The sequence below is a fragment of the Carassius carassius genome, chromosome 46, assembly GCF_963082965.1.
Source record: "Carassius carassius chromosome 46, fCarCar2.1, whole genome shotgun sequence".
Lineage (NCBI taxonomy): Eukaryota > Metazoa > Chordata > Actinopteri > Cypriniformes > Cyprinidae > Carassius > Carassius carassius.
Window position 1 is genome coordinate 16,539,745 of NC_081800.1, and position 16,722 is coordinate 16,556,466.

Genomic DNA, 16,722 nt, shown 5'->3' on the forward strand with positions numbered 1-16,722 from the left:
CTGCCAGCTGCTTAAGCACCTTACCATCCACCCCAGCAGGATGCTGCACAACCCGGCACTCCACAGAACATCACAAAGAAAATACTGACCCAACTTGGCCCTCTCCTAAAACAATTCTTGCACTTCAAAGACTGCTTTAAAGAACCAAATCTTTCTTAAAATGGAAGTTAGTGCTAGTGTTTCACATATGAATTCTGAATGCAAAGGTACAAACCCGATTCCAAAAAAGTTGGGACACTGTAAAAATTGTGAGTAAAAAAGGAATGAAATAATGTACAAATCTCTTAAACTTATATTTTATTCACAATGGAATATAGATAACATATCAAATGTTGAAACTGAGACAATTTGAAATGTCATGCCAAATATTGGCTCAATTTGGATTTCATGAGAGCTACACATTCCAAAAAAGTTGGGACTGGTTGCAATAAGAGGCCGGAAAAGTTAAATGTACATTTAAGGAACAGCTGGAGGACCAATTTGCAACTAATTAGGTCAATTGGCAACATAATTGGGTATAAAAGAGCCTCTCAGAGTGGCAGTGTCTCTCAGAAGTCAAGAAGAGCAGAGGATCACCAATTCCCCCAATGCTGCGGCGAAAATTAGTGGCGCAATATCAGAAATAAGTTTCTCAGAGAAAAATTGCAAAGAGTTTGAAGTTATCATCATCTACAGTTTATAATATCTTTCATATCTTTCTTGCCCTTAGACGGCACTGCATCACATACAGGAATGCTACTGTACTGGAAATCACAACATGGGCTCAGGAATACTTCCAGAAAACATTGTCGGTGAACACAATCCACCGTGCCATTCGCTGTTGCCAGCTAAAACTCTAGGTCAAAAAGAAGCCATATCTAAACATGATTCAGAAGCATAGGCATTTTCTCTGGGCCAAGGCTCATTTAAAATGGTCTGTGGCAAAGTGGAAAACTGTTCGGTTGTCAGATGAATCAAAATTTGAAGTTCTTTTTGGAAAACTAAGACGCCATGCGATCTGGACTAAAGAGGACAAGAACAACTCAAGTTGTTATCAGCGCTCAGTTCAGAAGCCTGCATCTCTGATGGTAATGGGTTGGATGAGTGCGTGTGGCATGGGTAGCTTACACATCTGGAAAGGCACCCTCAATGCTGAAAGTTATATCCAAGTTCTAGAACAACATATGCTCCCATCCAGACATTGTCTCTTTCAGGGAAGACCTTGCATTTTCCAACATGACAAAGCCAGGCCAGACCACATACTGCATCAATTACAACATCATGGCTGCGTAGAAGAAGGATCTGGGTACTGAAATGTCCAGCCTGCAGTCCAGATCTTTCACCCATAGTAAACATTTGGCGCATCATAAAGAGGAAGATGTGACAAAGAAGACCTAAGACAGTTGAGTAACTAGAAGCCTGTATTAGACAAGAATGGGACAGCATTCCTATTCCTAAACTTGAGCAACTTGTAAGTCCCCAGACGTTTGCAGACTGTTATAAAAAAAAAGAGGGGATGCCACACAGTGGTAAACATGGCCTTGTCCCAACTTTTTTGAGATTTGTTGATGCCATGAAATTTAAAATCAACTTATTTTTCCCTTAAAATGATACATTTTCTCAGTTTAAACATTTGATATGTCATCTATGTTGTATTCTGAATAAAATATTGAAATTTTAAACTTTGAAACACCATTGCATTCTATTTTTATTCACGATTTGTACAGTGTCCCAACTTTTTTGTAATCGGGTTTGTATTTTTATATTATATAGAAGACTAATACTGGCAATACAGGATGAAGTGTTTGTTTTGTGACATTAAAGGAATGATGAATTCTATTTAAACTTCACTATGTACTCATCATCAGCTGTGAGACCCCTTAACAAGCTCTGGAAAAGTTTAAACTCTTAAAATTGCACAAGTGTTAAAAAAAAGCAATCCTTTAATATTGACTACCTAGGACACATTTTTATTTCTGCACTCATTATATATATATATATATATATATATATATATATATATATATATATACACAGGGGTGCACATAATTTTTTCAGCCTGGTTCTCATAAGAGAACCTGGAGCTTTGGTTTGGTCCTCACACTGCATATAGCGTGACCCATTAAATAGAACTATAAAAAATTATTAATAATAGTTATAATATTATTGCACTTTATTTAGTTTTTAAAATAATAGTAAATAAACAAAATAATAGTGTGTTAATATTATTAAAAATAAAAGGCAGACTTCGTATTAAATACAAATACATTTATTTTATAGTAAACTTAAAAATAAAATGCTAATATTTACTACTACTTTCTTTGTTTGCCTCTTTAAGAAGGATCGCTTTATGTATTCCACAATTTTAAGTCGCTTTGGAAAAAAACGTTTAAAAATAAATAAATAAAAGCATTTTCATCATATTCAAACTTAAAATCAGAAGGCTTTTATTTTGGCAGGTTGCCGGCATGTAAGTATACGCGCTTCCGGATTTAGCGCTGCTGCTAATTGAAGAGCGTCAGTGGATGAATGTCACAGTTTTGCATTGTGCCTTGAAAACGACATGGCATAGCCAGATTTATGCTTTCAGGTTGAAAATAAAACTTATATAGTACAGTTTGTGATCTAAAATGGTAATTGTGTATTAACACCTGTCAACACCGGTCGGTAAGCAAATAAGCTTTCAGAACATATTTATATAATGCATTTTTTATTTTGGTCGCGCATGCGGACCACTTATGTGCACCCCTGTATATATATATATATATACACACACTAAGTAGACAGCCTAAAGGCCCTTTTTACCGCCACGGCGTCTGTAAAGTGCATTTGCAGCTTTTGACCGCTGAGTGCCGCTTTAAACACAAGTTATCAAACAAGCGCATCGCAGCACATTTTCGCAAATAGACGTCAGTTTTGCCTTGCTGATGCGTTACATTTGACGGCTTCAGTCACGGAAAATGAAAGAAAAAGACTATAGTTAAAATATTTAATATGTAATATTCACAGATGAAAGTTTGGTACTTATGAAGTTATGTGCATTTATTAGAACGAATTCAAGCAGGATAAATGTCAAGCCTGTGCCTGAGTCTGTGCTTATATTTTCTCTAAGCTACATGGTATTATTTTATTTTAGATATTAGGCATATTTTAAAATATTAGGCATATTTTAGATTTGATCAGTTAAAAGGTGTGCAGTATTATTTATATTATATGAATTATGTGTTATATTATTCAAAAGAAATTGTGCTTTACTTTGCATCGGAGCATTAAAAGTGGTAGCCTATTTTAAGGGGGTAGGCTACATGGATTAATATGCAATGTCAATATTTTCATATGTTATGCCTATATTTTAATTTATATTTTAAAATTTATTTAATAAAACAACATGCATTTTTGCTATTCGTTACCTGTCCTTTATTTTGACAGATAACTTCTTAGGAAAAAGACATTTGTCTGTAAACTGATTAAGAAATTGTTGCATGTTTAAACGTGAAGCGCTGTATAATTTCGTTCACATTAATTATGCCTAATTAGCCTAAAACAAGAAACGAATAAATTAAACCTGCACGATTTACAAATAACTCACAGGACACAAAGGTCATTTCACATACATTGTATTTTATTTAGTTGACCATACAGAAGTATAGTTTTGGGAGCGCTCACCATTAGTTACTTTTGTCATTTTGTTTGTGTAATTATTTGTTTCTGAGCTTACCAGTGTTGGATTCCACACCCGGGAGAGATCCAGGAAGTTGGCTGGCTTAAAGGGGTGGCGGTTGGAGCAGGAGCAGTTTTATAGGGGAGGTGGCCTAATTGGACACTACCATTGTTTATGTCCTGGGGGGATAGCTCGTTCTCTGCTTAGATATTCCGGGGTTTGGATTTATATTATATTGAGTACTTTTGTTGAATTAAGATTAATTAAATGTTTATTACTTTTGGAATAAGTTTTATGCAGATTTTGCTGTTATTTGTAGCTTGTGTAGTAGTGTTGTTGTTGTTAGTCTTCCCCTGTGTGTTAAAATTGGTCTGATCAGCCAATATATAAGTCCCCGTTGTTTCTTTGTAAGAGTTAGTTGTATTTTTTGTTTAGAGCTTTAGTTACTGTTTGTTTATTTGACTTTTGTTTTTGGGCCCAAACCTTTATTTTCACTTTGTTGTCATGATTTTTGGGAAATAAAAATCCTTATTTTTTAACTTCCCTTGCGACTCCTCTTGCTTAACTGCTTGGTCCCTGACAGGATTAATAAACCGTCCTCACGATTAAACTCAAGTTTTCTCATTATAATCAACAAAATGCACACGGTGTAAAAAAGAGCTTCATTAACTGACAACATAAGTGATTTTAAAGGGAGCCTTCTTTACTTGCTTTTAGTGCTGGGCGATAGCATATGGCCTAAAAAAAAAAAAAATCAGATTTATGATTTAAATCGATTTTAAAATCAATATTCAAATGACAAAGAAATTTTTCAAAACAAGTTTTAATATAGTTATAAACTTGTAACTGAGACAAGATAAAAAACTTGCTAAAGCGATTGCGTGTGAATGTGCTTTATCTGTTTAAATCATGCTTTAACCCGAAAATAATCAGTAAAAGAAACAGACAAACTCATATAGCCTTTAACATCCCTCTCGACTATTGCAGTCATTATAACCTGATCAAGCCATAGCTAAATATGTTTAACATTAATTCTTGCTGAATATGCAGTTATATTACGGGCTGTTGGCATGAATTGTACTCGTGATGGAGGCTCCAGTCAGAATCGCACCGCTCAGCTCATCCTTTGCTCATCTGCGTGTCTCTGTCAGACTCGCGGGGGATGGTTGAGCCACTCTGAACTACGGGAGAACTGAGTGGTGCGTCGGTGGATGTTAAAAAGAAAACTTATTTTCATTCAAACAAACCGATGTAAATTACAAATTCGAGTTAATTGATAAAATCAATTTATCACCCAGCCATAGTTGCTTTCATATTATTTAATGAAAAAAAAAATGCAGCTGCATTTAAATGAAGGTGTGTGGCTAAAATATGTGCAAGATTTGCACTGCACGTGTGATGGTAGATGTGCAGTTTTTATTTTCGCTCTGCATATGGAACCTGAAGATTTTTTTTAAACCAAGAATGAACAGAAATGAAAATGAAATGAAAACATTTAGCTTTTTATCCATATATATATATATATATATATATATATATATATATATATATATATATATATATATATATATATATATATATATATATATATACACACACATATACACATACATATACATACATACATACATACATGGGCCTTATATTTATTTACTGTTTAATAACAGTAGCATGCATATGATTGTAATGAATTAAACCTTCATATTCATCCGGAAGAAGGAGGCGGGAACCGGCGGACACTCAACTGAAACTTTAATAATTCAAAATAAACATAAAATAGCGCACCAGCCCCTCACGGACGACTGATGCGCACAAAATAAAACCAAAACACAACTACAAGCCCAGGCCTGGTCCTCTCTCGTCCTTCACTGTCGTCGCTCCAGTTTTATATCATTCCATCTCCTCCGTGGGCCTCGAGACCGGCGGGTCGAACAGGTGTAGTTCATCTCCAATCACTCCACCGGCCTCGCTCCCACGTCCCTCGGCCCCGCCCCACTCGTCACAATGATCCTTTGTGTAAAGGTCTTCTTTTAATTTTTGATGAGTAGACTGTAGCCTAAGATCTTACGTTTTAAAATTAACTCACTGTAAATGTTTGAATAGTTTTTAAAGACGTTACAATGTTATATCATAATGTTATTGTTGTTTTACTTCTTACTTTTATATCATTTTACAATTACATTCATTTCGCAATCCGTCCCTTTGCGCCACCTGGCGGTAGTTTCGCGAATGATTTTAACACGCGACTGAATTGCGACGGTACACGCGGCGGTAAAGCCCAGTTAGGCTGTCTACCTACTGTATATATTATATATATATATACTGTATATATTTTATATATATATATATATATATATATATATATATATATATATATATATATATATATATATATATCTGCAGATGAGGCAGAGAGGGGTTACCGTTGAGCTATAACAGATTGTGTGGCAATTTGGACTCCAGGCGTTCTTCTTTCTTCCTTTTTTCAAAGGAAATTGCTTTAATTACTTTTCTGTCCCCGTGTCCAGAGAGACGTGCAACAGTTCCATTTAAGAAGTTGTCAGATGAGCAAAGGGTATGACAGACAGTGCAGTCAGTGCTTGATGAAGTGAATCCATTTCAGACAACATTTCATAGCGACGGTATTTGTTAAGATCTAAAAAATAACCCTGAAAAAGCTTAAAGGTGGTCTTCTGGAGCCTAGATATAATAATCACTGATAATTTTCTTCAACTTGAGAAGTCAGTGATAGTGAGTCATTGAGAGAACTGGATCGGTGAACAAAGCTTTCATTTGAGCTGGTTCTTTTTAATGAATCACTTGATCCATTCATAAACCTGAAATCATTCAGACTGATTTGGTAATCCATTTCAACTCATTGATTGAATCATTCGGATTCTTAAAAATACTAAATATTGACATGCAGAATAAAAAGTGAAAGGGGTTTGAAGCTGCATACATGTGAGTTAATAACATCAGAAAAGAGTAGGTGGAACACAAGAGAATATATTTAGAAGAACCCTGGAAACCTAACAACATCAAAGCCCATTGACTTCCATTGTGTGAACCAAAAAAAAAGCACAAAGATATTTCAAATCATCTTCTTTTGTGTTCAATGGAAGAAATAAAGCCATACAGGTCCAGAACAACATACGGTGAGTAAAATAAATTCAAATAATTTTCTGGGTGAACACTCTTTAAATCTGAGCAATGTATTATTAAACACTGACTTCAATTAAATGCCAATACTGCTCCTCACTGTCCTTCACCTTCACTGTGATTAATAACTTACAATTAAATCATTATTTGACTATTTTACTTGACTGGAAGCCTGGAAGATGAACTATGACAGTTCATTATGACATAACTGCTACTACCGGCACTATTAAATATAATTAGACCTGTCCATCATCTGGCTCTCAGCCCGATGCTTATGATTATACTGGATGGAAAGTGTGAATGGAGGACTGTGTGTTGAGTCATAGGCCTGAACAGACCGTAACAAGGACAGTGGATGAGAATGACATTACAGATTCCAGGTGGGCCCACACACTGAGCCTGTGTCTCATGCAATGTTAAGCCACTGCAAACCAAACATCTGCTCAGGCCTGGTGTCCATTAAAATCACAAATTACAAAGAGCCACATGCCAGGTGCAGGAGTCACTTAATGAAAACAGCACAAGCTACATCACATTCTAAATTAACAGACAGAGACTAGATTTTTACATTTACTGAAAAACAAAAGACATAGTGCTTGCTGGTGCATAGGTTGCTGACACAACACTGTTTGCCTGGTGCAATGCAGTTACTAGGTGATTAAAGTCATAAAATCCCATTCCCAAGTGTGTGATATTCTTACCCTTATGACTCTGGAATTTCTTCTGCTGTGTGGTGCACATGAGAAGATATTCAAAGTCGAAGAGGTCCAAAACAGCATTAAGTTTGGAGTTACAAAAAGGTGAGTATATAATTACAGAAATGTTCCTATAATTACAGAAATATTCCTTTAATAGATAGCATTAAGTGTTTACTTTTTTAATCTCTAACCCTAAGTATGAGCCATATTAATGATGATAAATGCCTTAACAAACAGCACTAATTAAAACATTACACCATAGCCCGAGAGAAAAAAGGCACTCATTAAAGATGTGCAAGTAATTAAGGCATATATTTCACTAAATCACTGGTTTGTGACCAGACCACATACTGTATTCTGCACAACAAAAGAGCAAAACACATTTCGTGATTACGTACTGGTTTATTGGCACTGATATTGTTAAGAAAAAATATGGTTGTCTGTTCCAGATGGTCTGTAACTGAAAACTGTTGCCAAGGAATTACTGAGCCAATTCTGGCAAGTAATTCTACATTACCCAACAGGTTTAATCGATCATGATTATGTGACATTAAACCGTACAGGCAATGGAAGTATGGAAACTGAAGTTGGCACAAAGGAAACAGGGAGAGAGTGAGAGAAGGATTAAACTGTCCTCAAGCAGCCATCAGCAGCCTCTGGCATCTGCTTGTTATAGCAGGCATGTGGCAGGAATGAGGATTAAAGGCCCGTTCATTCCAAGAATAACTAATGGTAACTATATTAGCATCTACATTAAACATATGATAGCATTCTGTTCATAATGAGCATGCATTGTCTTCTGCCTTTTTAAATACTGAAGCTCTTCAGTAAATTCTAATTAGCTACATTATAGCTACATATAGCTGTGTTTTGTTGTTCATCGGCTGGAAAAAATCATTCTGAAAGTGATTCCAATGACTTCATTGTTGTTATAGTTGTGGTGTGGAATGTTTTATTCTCATAGAATTAGAATGAATATTAAAACATTACAGTTATTATTATAATCACTGTCCTTGGGGTGAAAAGAGTAACGCTGTGACTCCTGACTCTCAGCTGCAGAATATGGGCTGGGTGAAGAGTCTGTTCTACCAGGTGAGGGCAGAATGGAGAGCAAGAGCATGTGAATAACCCTAGAAAACACATGCTGAGTCTACTAACTCTTTCCTCATTACAAACTAGCACTGGGCAGCTGCACTTCTGGGTTCATAAGAACTCTTTTAGATGAGACCTTCATTTAAATTGAGCTGAAAATGACCAAAAGTGATGTGGGGTTAAAAACACCCCATTTCAAGCTTTGTTTAGTGGACAAAAGTTTTTACAAAGATTACGACTCAGATTCCAGTTATCAGACTGCATTTGCTCTAATAAAACTGATTTCACATTTTAAAGTAATAAAATAGCAAAACATATGAGTCCAAATTTATAGAATGATAATCAACCATGGCATGCAATGCCTATTTTGGAAACAAAAACCATGCAACACTCATAACATGTCTTTGGGAGAACTTTTGTGGTGAAATGTGTATTTAAACACTGAATAAGACACACATATGACTTGGGTTATTTTGTACTTTGTACAAATATTGAATATGCAACAATCCTCAAGCTTTATGTCAAGATGCATTCTACACAACCTGTTATTAAACTACATTTTTTAAAGTTTTGTTTGTTGAACATATACGTTTTTACTTGAAACCAACTCTATCACTTTATAGTAAATTAATGAATGGATGAACGGACGAATAACTGAATAAACAAATACATGAATAAATGAATGAAAAAGAGTAAATAAATAAAGGAATGAATGAATGAACAATTAAAACAAACAAACAATATAACATCATATAATGCTTCACTACTGATTTCATACTCAGCTACAGTGCTGACTCATGTATCATGACATAATTACCTGAGTATGACCTGCAATAAGACATTTAATGAGATTTAAGGATCTGAGTGAGGTCAGATGTGTGAACGTGTATGGTACTCACAGGGAATGGTGCGCAGGTACAGATTATCTCTGATCACCTGCTGGAGCTTGTGGTCCAAAGAGCCTTTCTGGAACTGCAGGCTGAGGTAATGACGCAGATCTGTGTTCAACACTTTACCTGCCGAGACACATTGAATCTGGGTAAATGTTGGGTAGTTTGAGTACAAAAACAGCATTTTATATCCATATTGTACAATATTACAATACTGTATACAATGAAACAGGATTATTTATCATTCCAAAATATGTAGGTTTGACTTGTGTCATCCATCATGTCTTGATTTTATTCTACAGAAACTGATTGGATTAGGCAAAAGTGCTCTCTATATGACAGATTAAATCAGAGGGCAGCTTCGACATCAGATGAAAAAGAAACTTGTATCTCAAAATTCTGATAAAGGATGCTATTTCATGCATTCTGACTTTAATTCCCATGCTAAACTTGGCCAAAACAACAGAGTTTGCAAGTGTGTTTGTTTGTTCCCTGGCATTTCGAGGACAAAACAGATTAGATCAAATTTAAGTCAATAAAGTTTTTCTTCCTGCTTTATGCCGATGCCACAGCTTGCAGATGATTGCTATGTAAAAGCTTTGTGTGCTTTTGACTCTTTACCTCCTCCCACAGCACGCCTCCAGGAGCTTGACTGTTTTCAGAGAGAAGCGTGAAGCTGTATCTGTCTTTTACAAATCTTATAAAACTAAAGACTCTTCAGAGATATGAAGGATGTAATAGTACTCTATTGGTACTCTAGATTAACACGAGATTGGAAGAAACTGTGTATGTTATGAGCCAGGGATGGAAATTAACTTTTTGTCCACCGGCCACTGTGGCTGGTGGATTTCAAAACCTACCAGCCACTTAATGTTTTTACCAGCCACTTTCTTGTTTTTAACCGACAATGTGTAACTGCATGTGAAAATTAATACTACAAGATCTACAATACTTAAGCAGTTTATTTAATCTCAAGTCTCAATGAAATACTGGCATTTTCTCTTTCAGTGATGCTCAAAAATGCTGCCTTACTAGGTTTTGAAACAGCCGACTCTTGCTGAAGTAGCTCATTCTCTCAACTCTGTAGCCCAACCGGATGATACACAGCACTGAACTTTTTAGATGCACAATAACATTTTTGCAATATTCTAAACAGTTTTCGTACGCATGAATAATGTTGTGTTTTTGGTTGAGGGAACACGTGGGGAAAAGTCCCCTGTTCAACACTGTATCACTGAAAGAAATCTCGGCTCGTAAACTTTTACGCCGTCAACAAACTAACACACTGCGTTTTTACGTGTCTCGTCACGCCAGAGCTGTCAAACATGTGTAGCGATACAATGTTGTTTCTACAAACAAAAATGAACAGCATAACAACTTACTAGCCACAGAGCTAACTTCTGAAAAAGTAATGTACTTGAAGACTGGAAATTAAATGCATCCCCGGACAGCAGTTATTAGACACGCGACTGATAATACTTTTGTTAGTTTGCTTATTATGATGTTAAAAACAATAAGATAAACACAAACTGTCCATATAATCTAAAATGTTGCAGAATGCTGGAGGAAAATGAACTTCACGCAATCTTGTATATCATGAGCGCGTGCTATAAAACGTACTGTAAATAACCAACAAATATATCACTCCGCCAGCGCCACTAACTTCAGCTGTAAACACTGTACTAGGAACAACGCCGCCTTTCTCCACGGAGCTGCTTCGGATGATATTACACTTTATTGCATGTTGTACACACACCAGGGATGGAAATTAACTTTTTTGTCCATCGGCGGGTGAAACAGTATGCTTTTTTTATTTACCCGCCACTGGGGCCGGTAGGTGAAGCGAGTTTACCCGCCACAAAACAAAATCACCCGCATTGGGCTGGTGGCGGGTGCTAATTTCCATCCCTGTCATGAGCTGTTTTCAGCATTGATAATAATAATAAATGTTTCATGAGCATTAAATCAGCATGTTGGAATGATCCCTGAAGGGTCATGTGAAACTGAAGTCTTGAGTAATGGCTACTGAAAGTTCAGTTTTACCATCACATTAATAAATTAAATTTTAAAATATATTCAAATGGAAAAAAAAGAAAAGTTATTATCAATTTGTACCATTTTTCCCCCAAATAAATGCAGCCTTAGTGAGCATAAGACACTTCTTTCGAAATGATAAAAAAAATCTTTATTATAAAGTTTTGGTTGGAAACAAACATTCATGTATTTATTTGGCTCTTGATAAGACAGGCATAACTTGCTATAAAGTTTCAAACTGTCATTACAGAAGCTTGTACAATATGTGTAGAATGATGTAAAATTTATATTTTTGTATAGACATTTGATAATCTATGAGTTCCACTCATTAGCAACAGCTGTGCTGGTGACAAACAAAAACAAAAAAACAACAAATGCTTTCAGTTGCAAATGAGGTAAATATGACTAAATCTTGCTAAACTCTGGAAACTGTCCCAGTCTTCTGGATTAAATGACAATCATGTGATCTGCAGCAGGAAGTCCAGCTGTTTCCAGCGCTACAAAAAATATTTACTGGCTTCCCTCCATGAGCATCCAGATGTGTGAATGCATGATGAGCGTTAACAAAACAATGCAGGTTATAATGCTTTGCTCTTGCAGCAAACGTGCCAGGAGTTCAGGTGGAGTTCAAGGAAGAGAGGGGGTGGTGCAAGTCATCCTGGAGGAAGGAGGAGAGGAGAAGACCCTCAGAATTAGAGAATAAATGAGTCTGAGCCAAGTTTCCACTGCCAAATTAAATATGGGAGGGAGGGGAAGAAAGCAATGCCTCTTTGAGCAGCTCCAGTCTCCAGCTGTTGGTATTACGCAGCTGATGATCTCTGGGTGAGGAGGATGTGCTTTGAAACTGTGCCAGTCACATGGCTCTGCATCAATAAGCATTGTTTTAGACCTCGCAGCTGCTGAACCCGCTGGCTGTCCTCACAGACCTGTGCGATCATGGATCCTGACACACTCTGGCATATACTTACAGGTAAAAGAGCTGCTCATGCTACTTCAAAATGGGGTCAAGCAACAGCTTTGCAATGTCCTCACTTCTGAAATCAGTATGTGCTGTTGATGTGGCGTCTAAATAGGTCGCAGGGCTCAAGGACGATAATGTTTTTTTCCTTCAGTTCAACATTTTTCACAGGTTCCACTACAAATGAATGATTTTTTTCTTTGATAGATTTAACATGGTTTTTTTTCATTACAAAATATACAAGAAGCTGGATATCATATCATATATGTCATATCATATATATCTTATCATATGTCATATATCATATACCTTGTGTCATATTATATGTAATATCGTGCCATATATCATATCATATATCATATGTGACCACAAAACCAGTCTTAAGTCGCTGGGGTATATTTTTAGCAATACTCCAAAAAAACATTGTTTGGGTCAAAATTATAAATTTTTCTTTTATGCCAAAAATCATTAGGATATTAAGTAAAGATCATGTTCCATGAATATATTTTGTACATTTCCTAATGTAAATATATCAAAACTTAATTTTTGATTAGTAATACAAATTGCTAAGAATTCATCTGGACAACTTCAAAGGTGATTTTTTTTCAGATTGTTTTTTTTTGTACCCTCAGATTCCATATTTTTAAATAGTTGTATCTCGGCAAAATAAATCATGCACCATTGGAAAGCTGAATAAATAAGCTTTCCATTGATGTATAAATCTCAATTCCGAAAAATTGACACTTAAGACTGTCATATCGTATCGTATTGTGTCATATCATATATCATATATCATATTATATCAGTGAATGCGTAATTTTAACTGGCAGTGCTGCAGTTTTTAGCACTCTTTATATGTGAAAAAAGTAGTTCTGTTCATTAATATAATTTTCTTTACAAGTTGGAGATATATATGATATTATATTATATTATAAAACAAATGGTTGTAAGAATATATATATATATATATATATATATATATATATATATATATATTTTTTTTTTTTTTTTTTTAATTATATACACACACACACACACATTATGTAAATAAACTTATTTTTTGACATTTTTGATTCATTGTTTTGACAGCACTAATTTTTATATTTTCTAAAATAACAGTTTTCTGTTTTTTCCCTACAAAAATACAATATGAGAGATATAAAATATAATAAACATAACATAACATAACATAGAATAGAAAACATTACATTTATTTTAGCCAAGTTTATATTTGCAGTGGACCAACAGGGCTTGGAGAATCAGTAGATGCGTTTACATGGACACTTTTTGCTTCCATCGGAATGAATTCATTCTGATTGACGAATCTGAACGTAGTGTTTACATGACAGGTAAATAAAGTGATCGGGTTGATGTGCGCGTTTACATGTCACAAGCTTCTGATCGGATTTACTCTTTTGACATGCGCACACTGCATGAATATACAGAGTTTCCCACACACGTTATATTTATCTACTTCGGGTCCTAATTAGGCGATGACCAGCACATGAACTGTTGTGCTGCTTAACTTTACTTTAGCAACAAAAGAAAAAGTAGTAAAAGTGCCTCTTCCCGCACTCAAAACTAGACGTCTGTTGATGAGAGTCTTAAACGAGGACTGGGTCAACTTCACATTTGCTGAGTGAAAGGGGAGACTTCTAATAGGATACTTATTTATGACAGTTTATTCACCAGGAAGAATACCTTGTTCTGTGCGTCATACGACATTATGCTATTTCTACCTCACTGCGCATGCGCAGTACTTTCCAGTTTCGGTTTTCAATCCGATCAAGTGTTTGCATGTCCTCTCGCTCGGATTACAAAAGGGATAAACCACCCCTTACAATCCGATCAAATTTTTAGTCAGATCGAGCCGATTCAATCCGATTGACGTGTTTGCATGTGACATTTTTATTCTGATTGTGCTTCTAGTCCTATTACGATCTGATTAAAAAGGTCCATGTAAACGCAGATAGTGATCAGATCTTAGAATTATTCTTCTAATTATTTTATGCTTTGTTGCCATTCAACCAAATATTAAGTCATTTGGAATGAACACAAACTTCACTGTACATTCAATGTTTCTGTCAAACTGAAAAGACAAATACTTGATGTGGAAATGTCATTTTTGCCTCAGGACAGAAATACAAAACATGTTGTGTTATGTCTGACTAATTTCGAATGTAAATGTAATCAAAATAAGTCTCTCCCCAAGCAATTCTATCTCACGGGGAATGGAATGGATGGCCCACTGTGATTGCAGATTAGCCTCATTTCATTGGTCGACTTCGACGCATACTAATTTGCTCCAATCTAAATGTGCTCAAGAGGCCCATCATTCTCATTTAGAGTTCTGGTATTATTTCCTCCTCCATGGCGGTTTAGAAAGACAATACAGTGGGTCTACGACTTCTTCATTCTGCACACACTTTAGGCAGTGCTTATTTCCAATGGTGTAAAACATGATTTATTGCAGCCGTTCATTAGGGAGTGTCTTGGTCCAGCACGAGTGTGTATTGAGCTGCAGTATGAAGTGCTGAACTATGCTGAATGAGGCCAGTTGGGACCGCTAGGGAGGCTCTGTGAGTCGTACTGTGATACCTCAAAGGAGAGGCAGGACGAGTGGAGAGAAGCCCCCCAGACTCCTCTTACACTGACATCACCGGCTCCAGCAACCAACAGCTGGAAATAATCAGCAGCTTTAGAGCATGAAACACACTGGGAATGTGGTCAGTCTCACACAAGAGGTTGTAAATCCGATAAGGATAAGGTATTTTAGAACGCTTGATCAAAATGGTTGATTCTGACTAAATGATTTTCTAATATGTAAATAATATGTAAATCTGTAGCAATAAAAACAAAAATATGATTTCAGTTTATTGTTGTACATTTGTATTTTAGTGTGTTTTATAGCATTTTAATTATGATTGTTATATATTACTGCCACGTACTTTGAACATTCTTTTGAGATATTTGTGATATTTACTCATACATTTTTGTTCAAATTAAGATATCAAATACAGAACAACTATATTAACATATCTTGTAGTTCCAAACAAACATGAGTTTCTATCTTATGTTGAGCACAAATTAAGATATATTGATGAATGTTGGTAACCACACAGTTGACGGTAGCCATTGACTTCCACAGTATTCCCCATAACACTTGATGGTGAGTTAAATGTCAATTTTTTTTATATATTTGGGTGACCTATCCCTTTTTGACATACAGTAACGGAGATATGTGAGGGTTATTTTGAATGTGGCATTCAAAATTCATTTATTGTATAAAATGCTTGTATAAGCACAACAATTATAAATTGCATTCACGCTTTTTAAGTAGGGAAGGCTTTCAAAGCTAGTGATGGTTTTCAAAATAAGTTGTACAACAAGGTCCAAGAGCTACACTGTGTATTTCTTTGGACACTGTAAAATGGGAGGAATTTAGGTCAGGCCACAATAGCTTTGCTTCATCCTTCATCAAGTATTGTACAGTAGCACACAGGAACGTGCTCCATGTTCCCTAGTTCCCTAACTTAAAATTCTGCATGCTTGCATTTCACACAAACTCAGCTATATGACGCTGTGTGCCAAAAGCCTCTACCCCAGATACGGCGAAGATCTTTCATGAAAGAGTTACAAAATGCCAGCAGTTCTCACCGTTGTGTCCTCATACATGTAGAGCAGCGGGAGACATCAGGACATTAGCCAATCATATACATGGACATGTCAATTGTTATTTTGGATGACATTCTCATACACTAACACTCACCAAAACCCCCCACACACTCATTCTGTATCAGCCTAGGTCTTTGTTTACAGAACAAGGCGCTCTTTGTGGCTACGCTGTCAGGTAGCATTAGCAAACTGTGTCATATCTCTGGGGTGCCACCCTTGGTCTCTCACTAGACTGCATGAGTTCCAGTCACTGTACTGCCAGGCTGCCCATGAGAGCCACGGGATACAATAGCTCCTTTTGTGCCTCATCATCAAGGCATTAGAGCCATTTTCATCAAGGTAGACGAGGTCAGGGATTGACATAGAAAGAATCCATGATGCAATACCATAGTGATGGTCTATTCTTGTACAAAAGCTTTGAAGATGTTCTTATTTTCATCGTACTCATCCTTTATAATGTGACTAACTCTTTTTATGTGATTTATAATTATTCTGCTCTCCTCCTCTTGACTAAAAGACACTAGTCATCGGGGAAGGTGATTTCTCCCCAGACATGCAAAAATGTCAGTGAGTGGG

The 16,722-nt window shown here is 36.1% G+C and overlaps 1 protein-coding gene across 1 annotated transcript in view; it reads right to left on the reverse strand.

Annotated features, from left to right (window-relative positions):
• The window catches only part of LOC132129028 (membrane-associated guanylate kinase, WW and PDZ domain-containing protein 3-like), a 131,423-nt gene that overhangs the window by 45,401 nt on the left and 69,300 nt on the right, over nt 1-16,722 (reverse strand). The window contains exon 2 of the mRNA XM_059540442.1: nt 9,489-9,605. Coding sequence (XP_059396425.1) covers nt 9,489-9,605 — 117 coding nt within the window. The remainder of the gene's footprint in view (nt 1-9,488; nt 9,606-16,722) is intronic.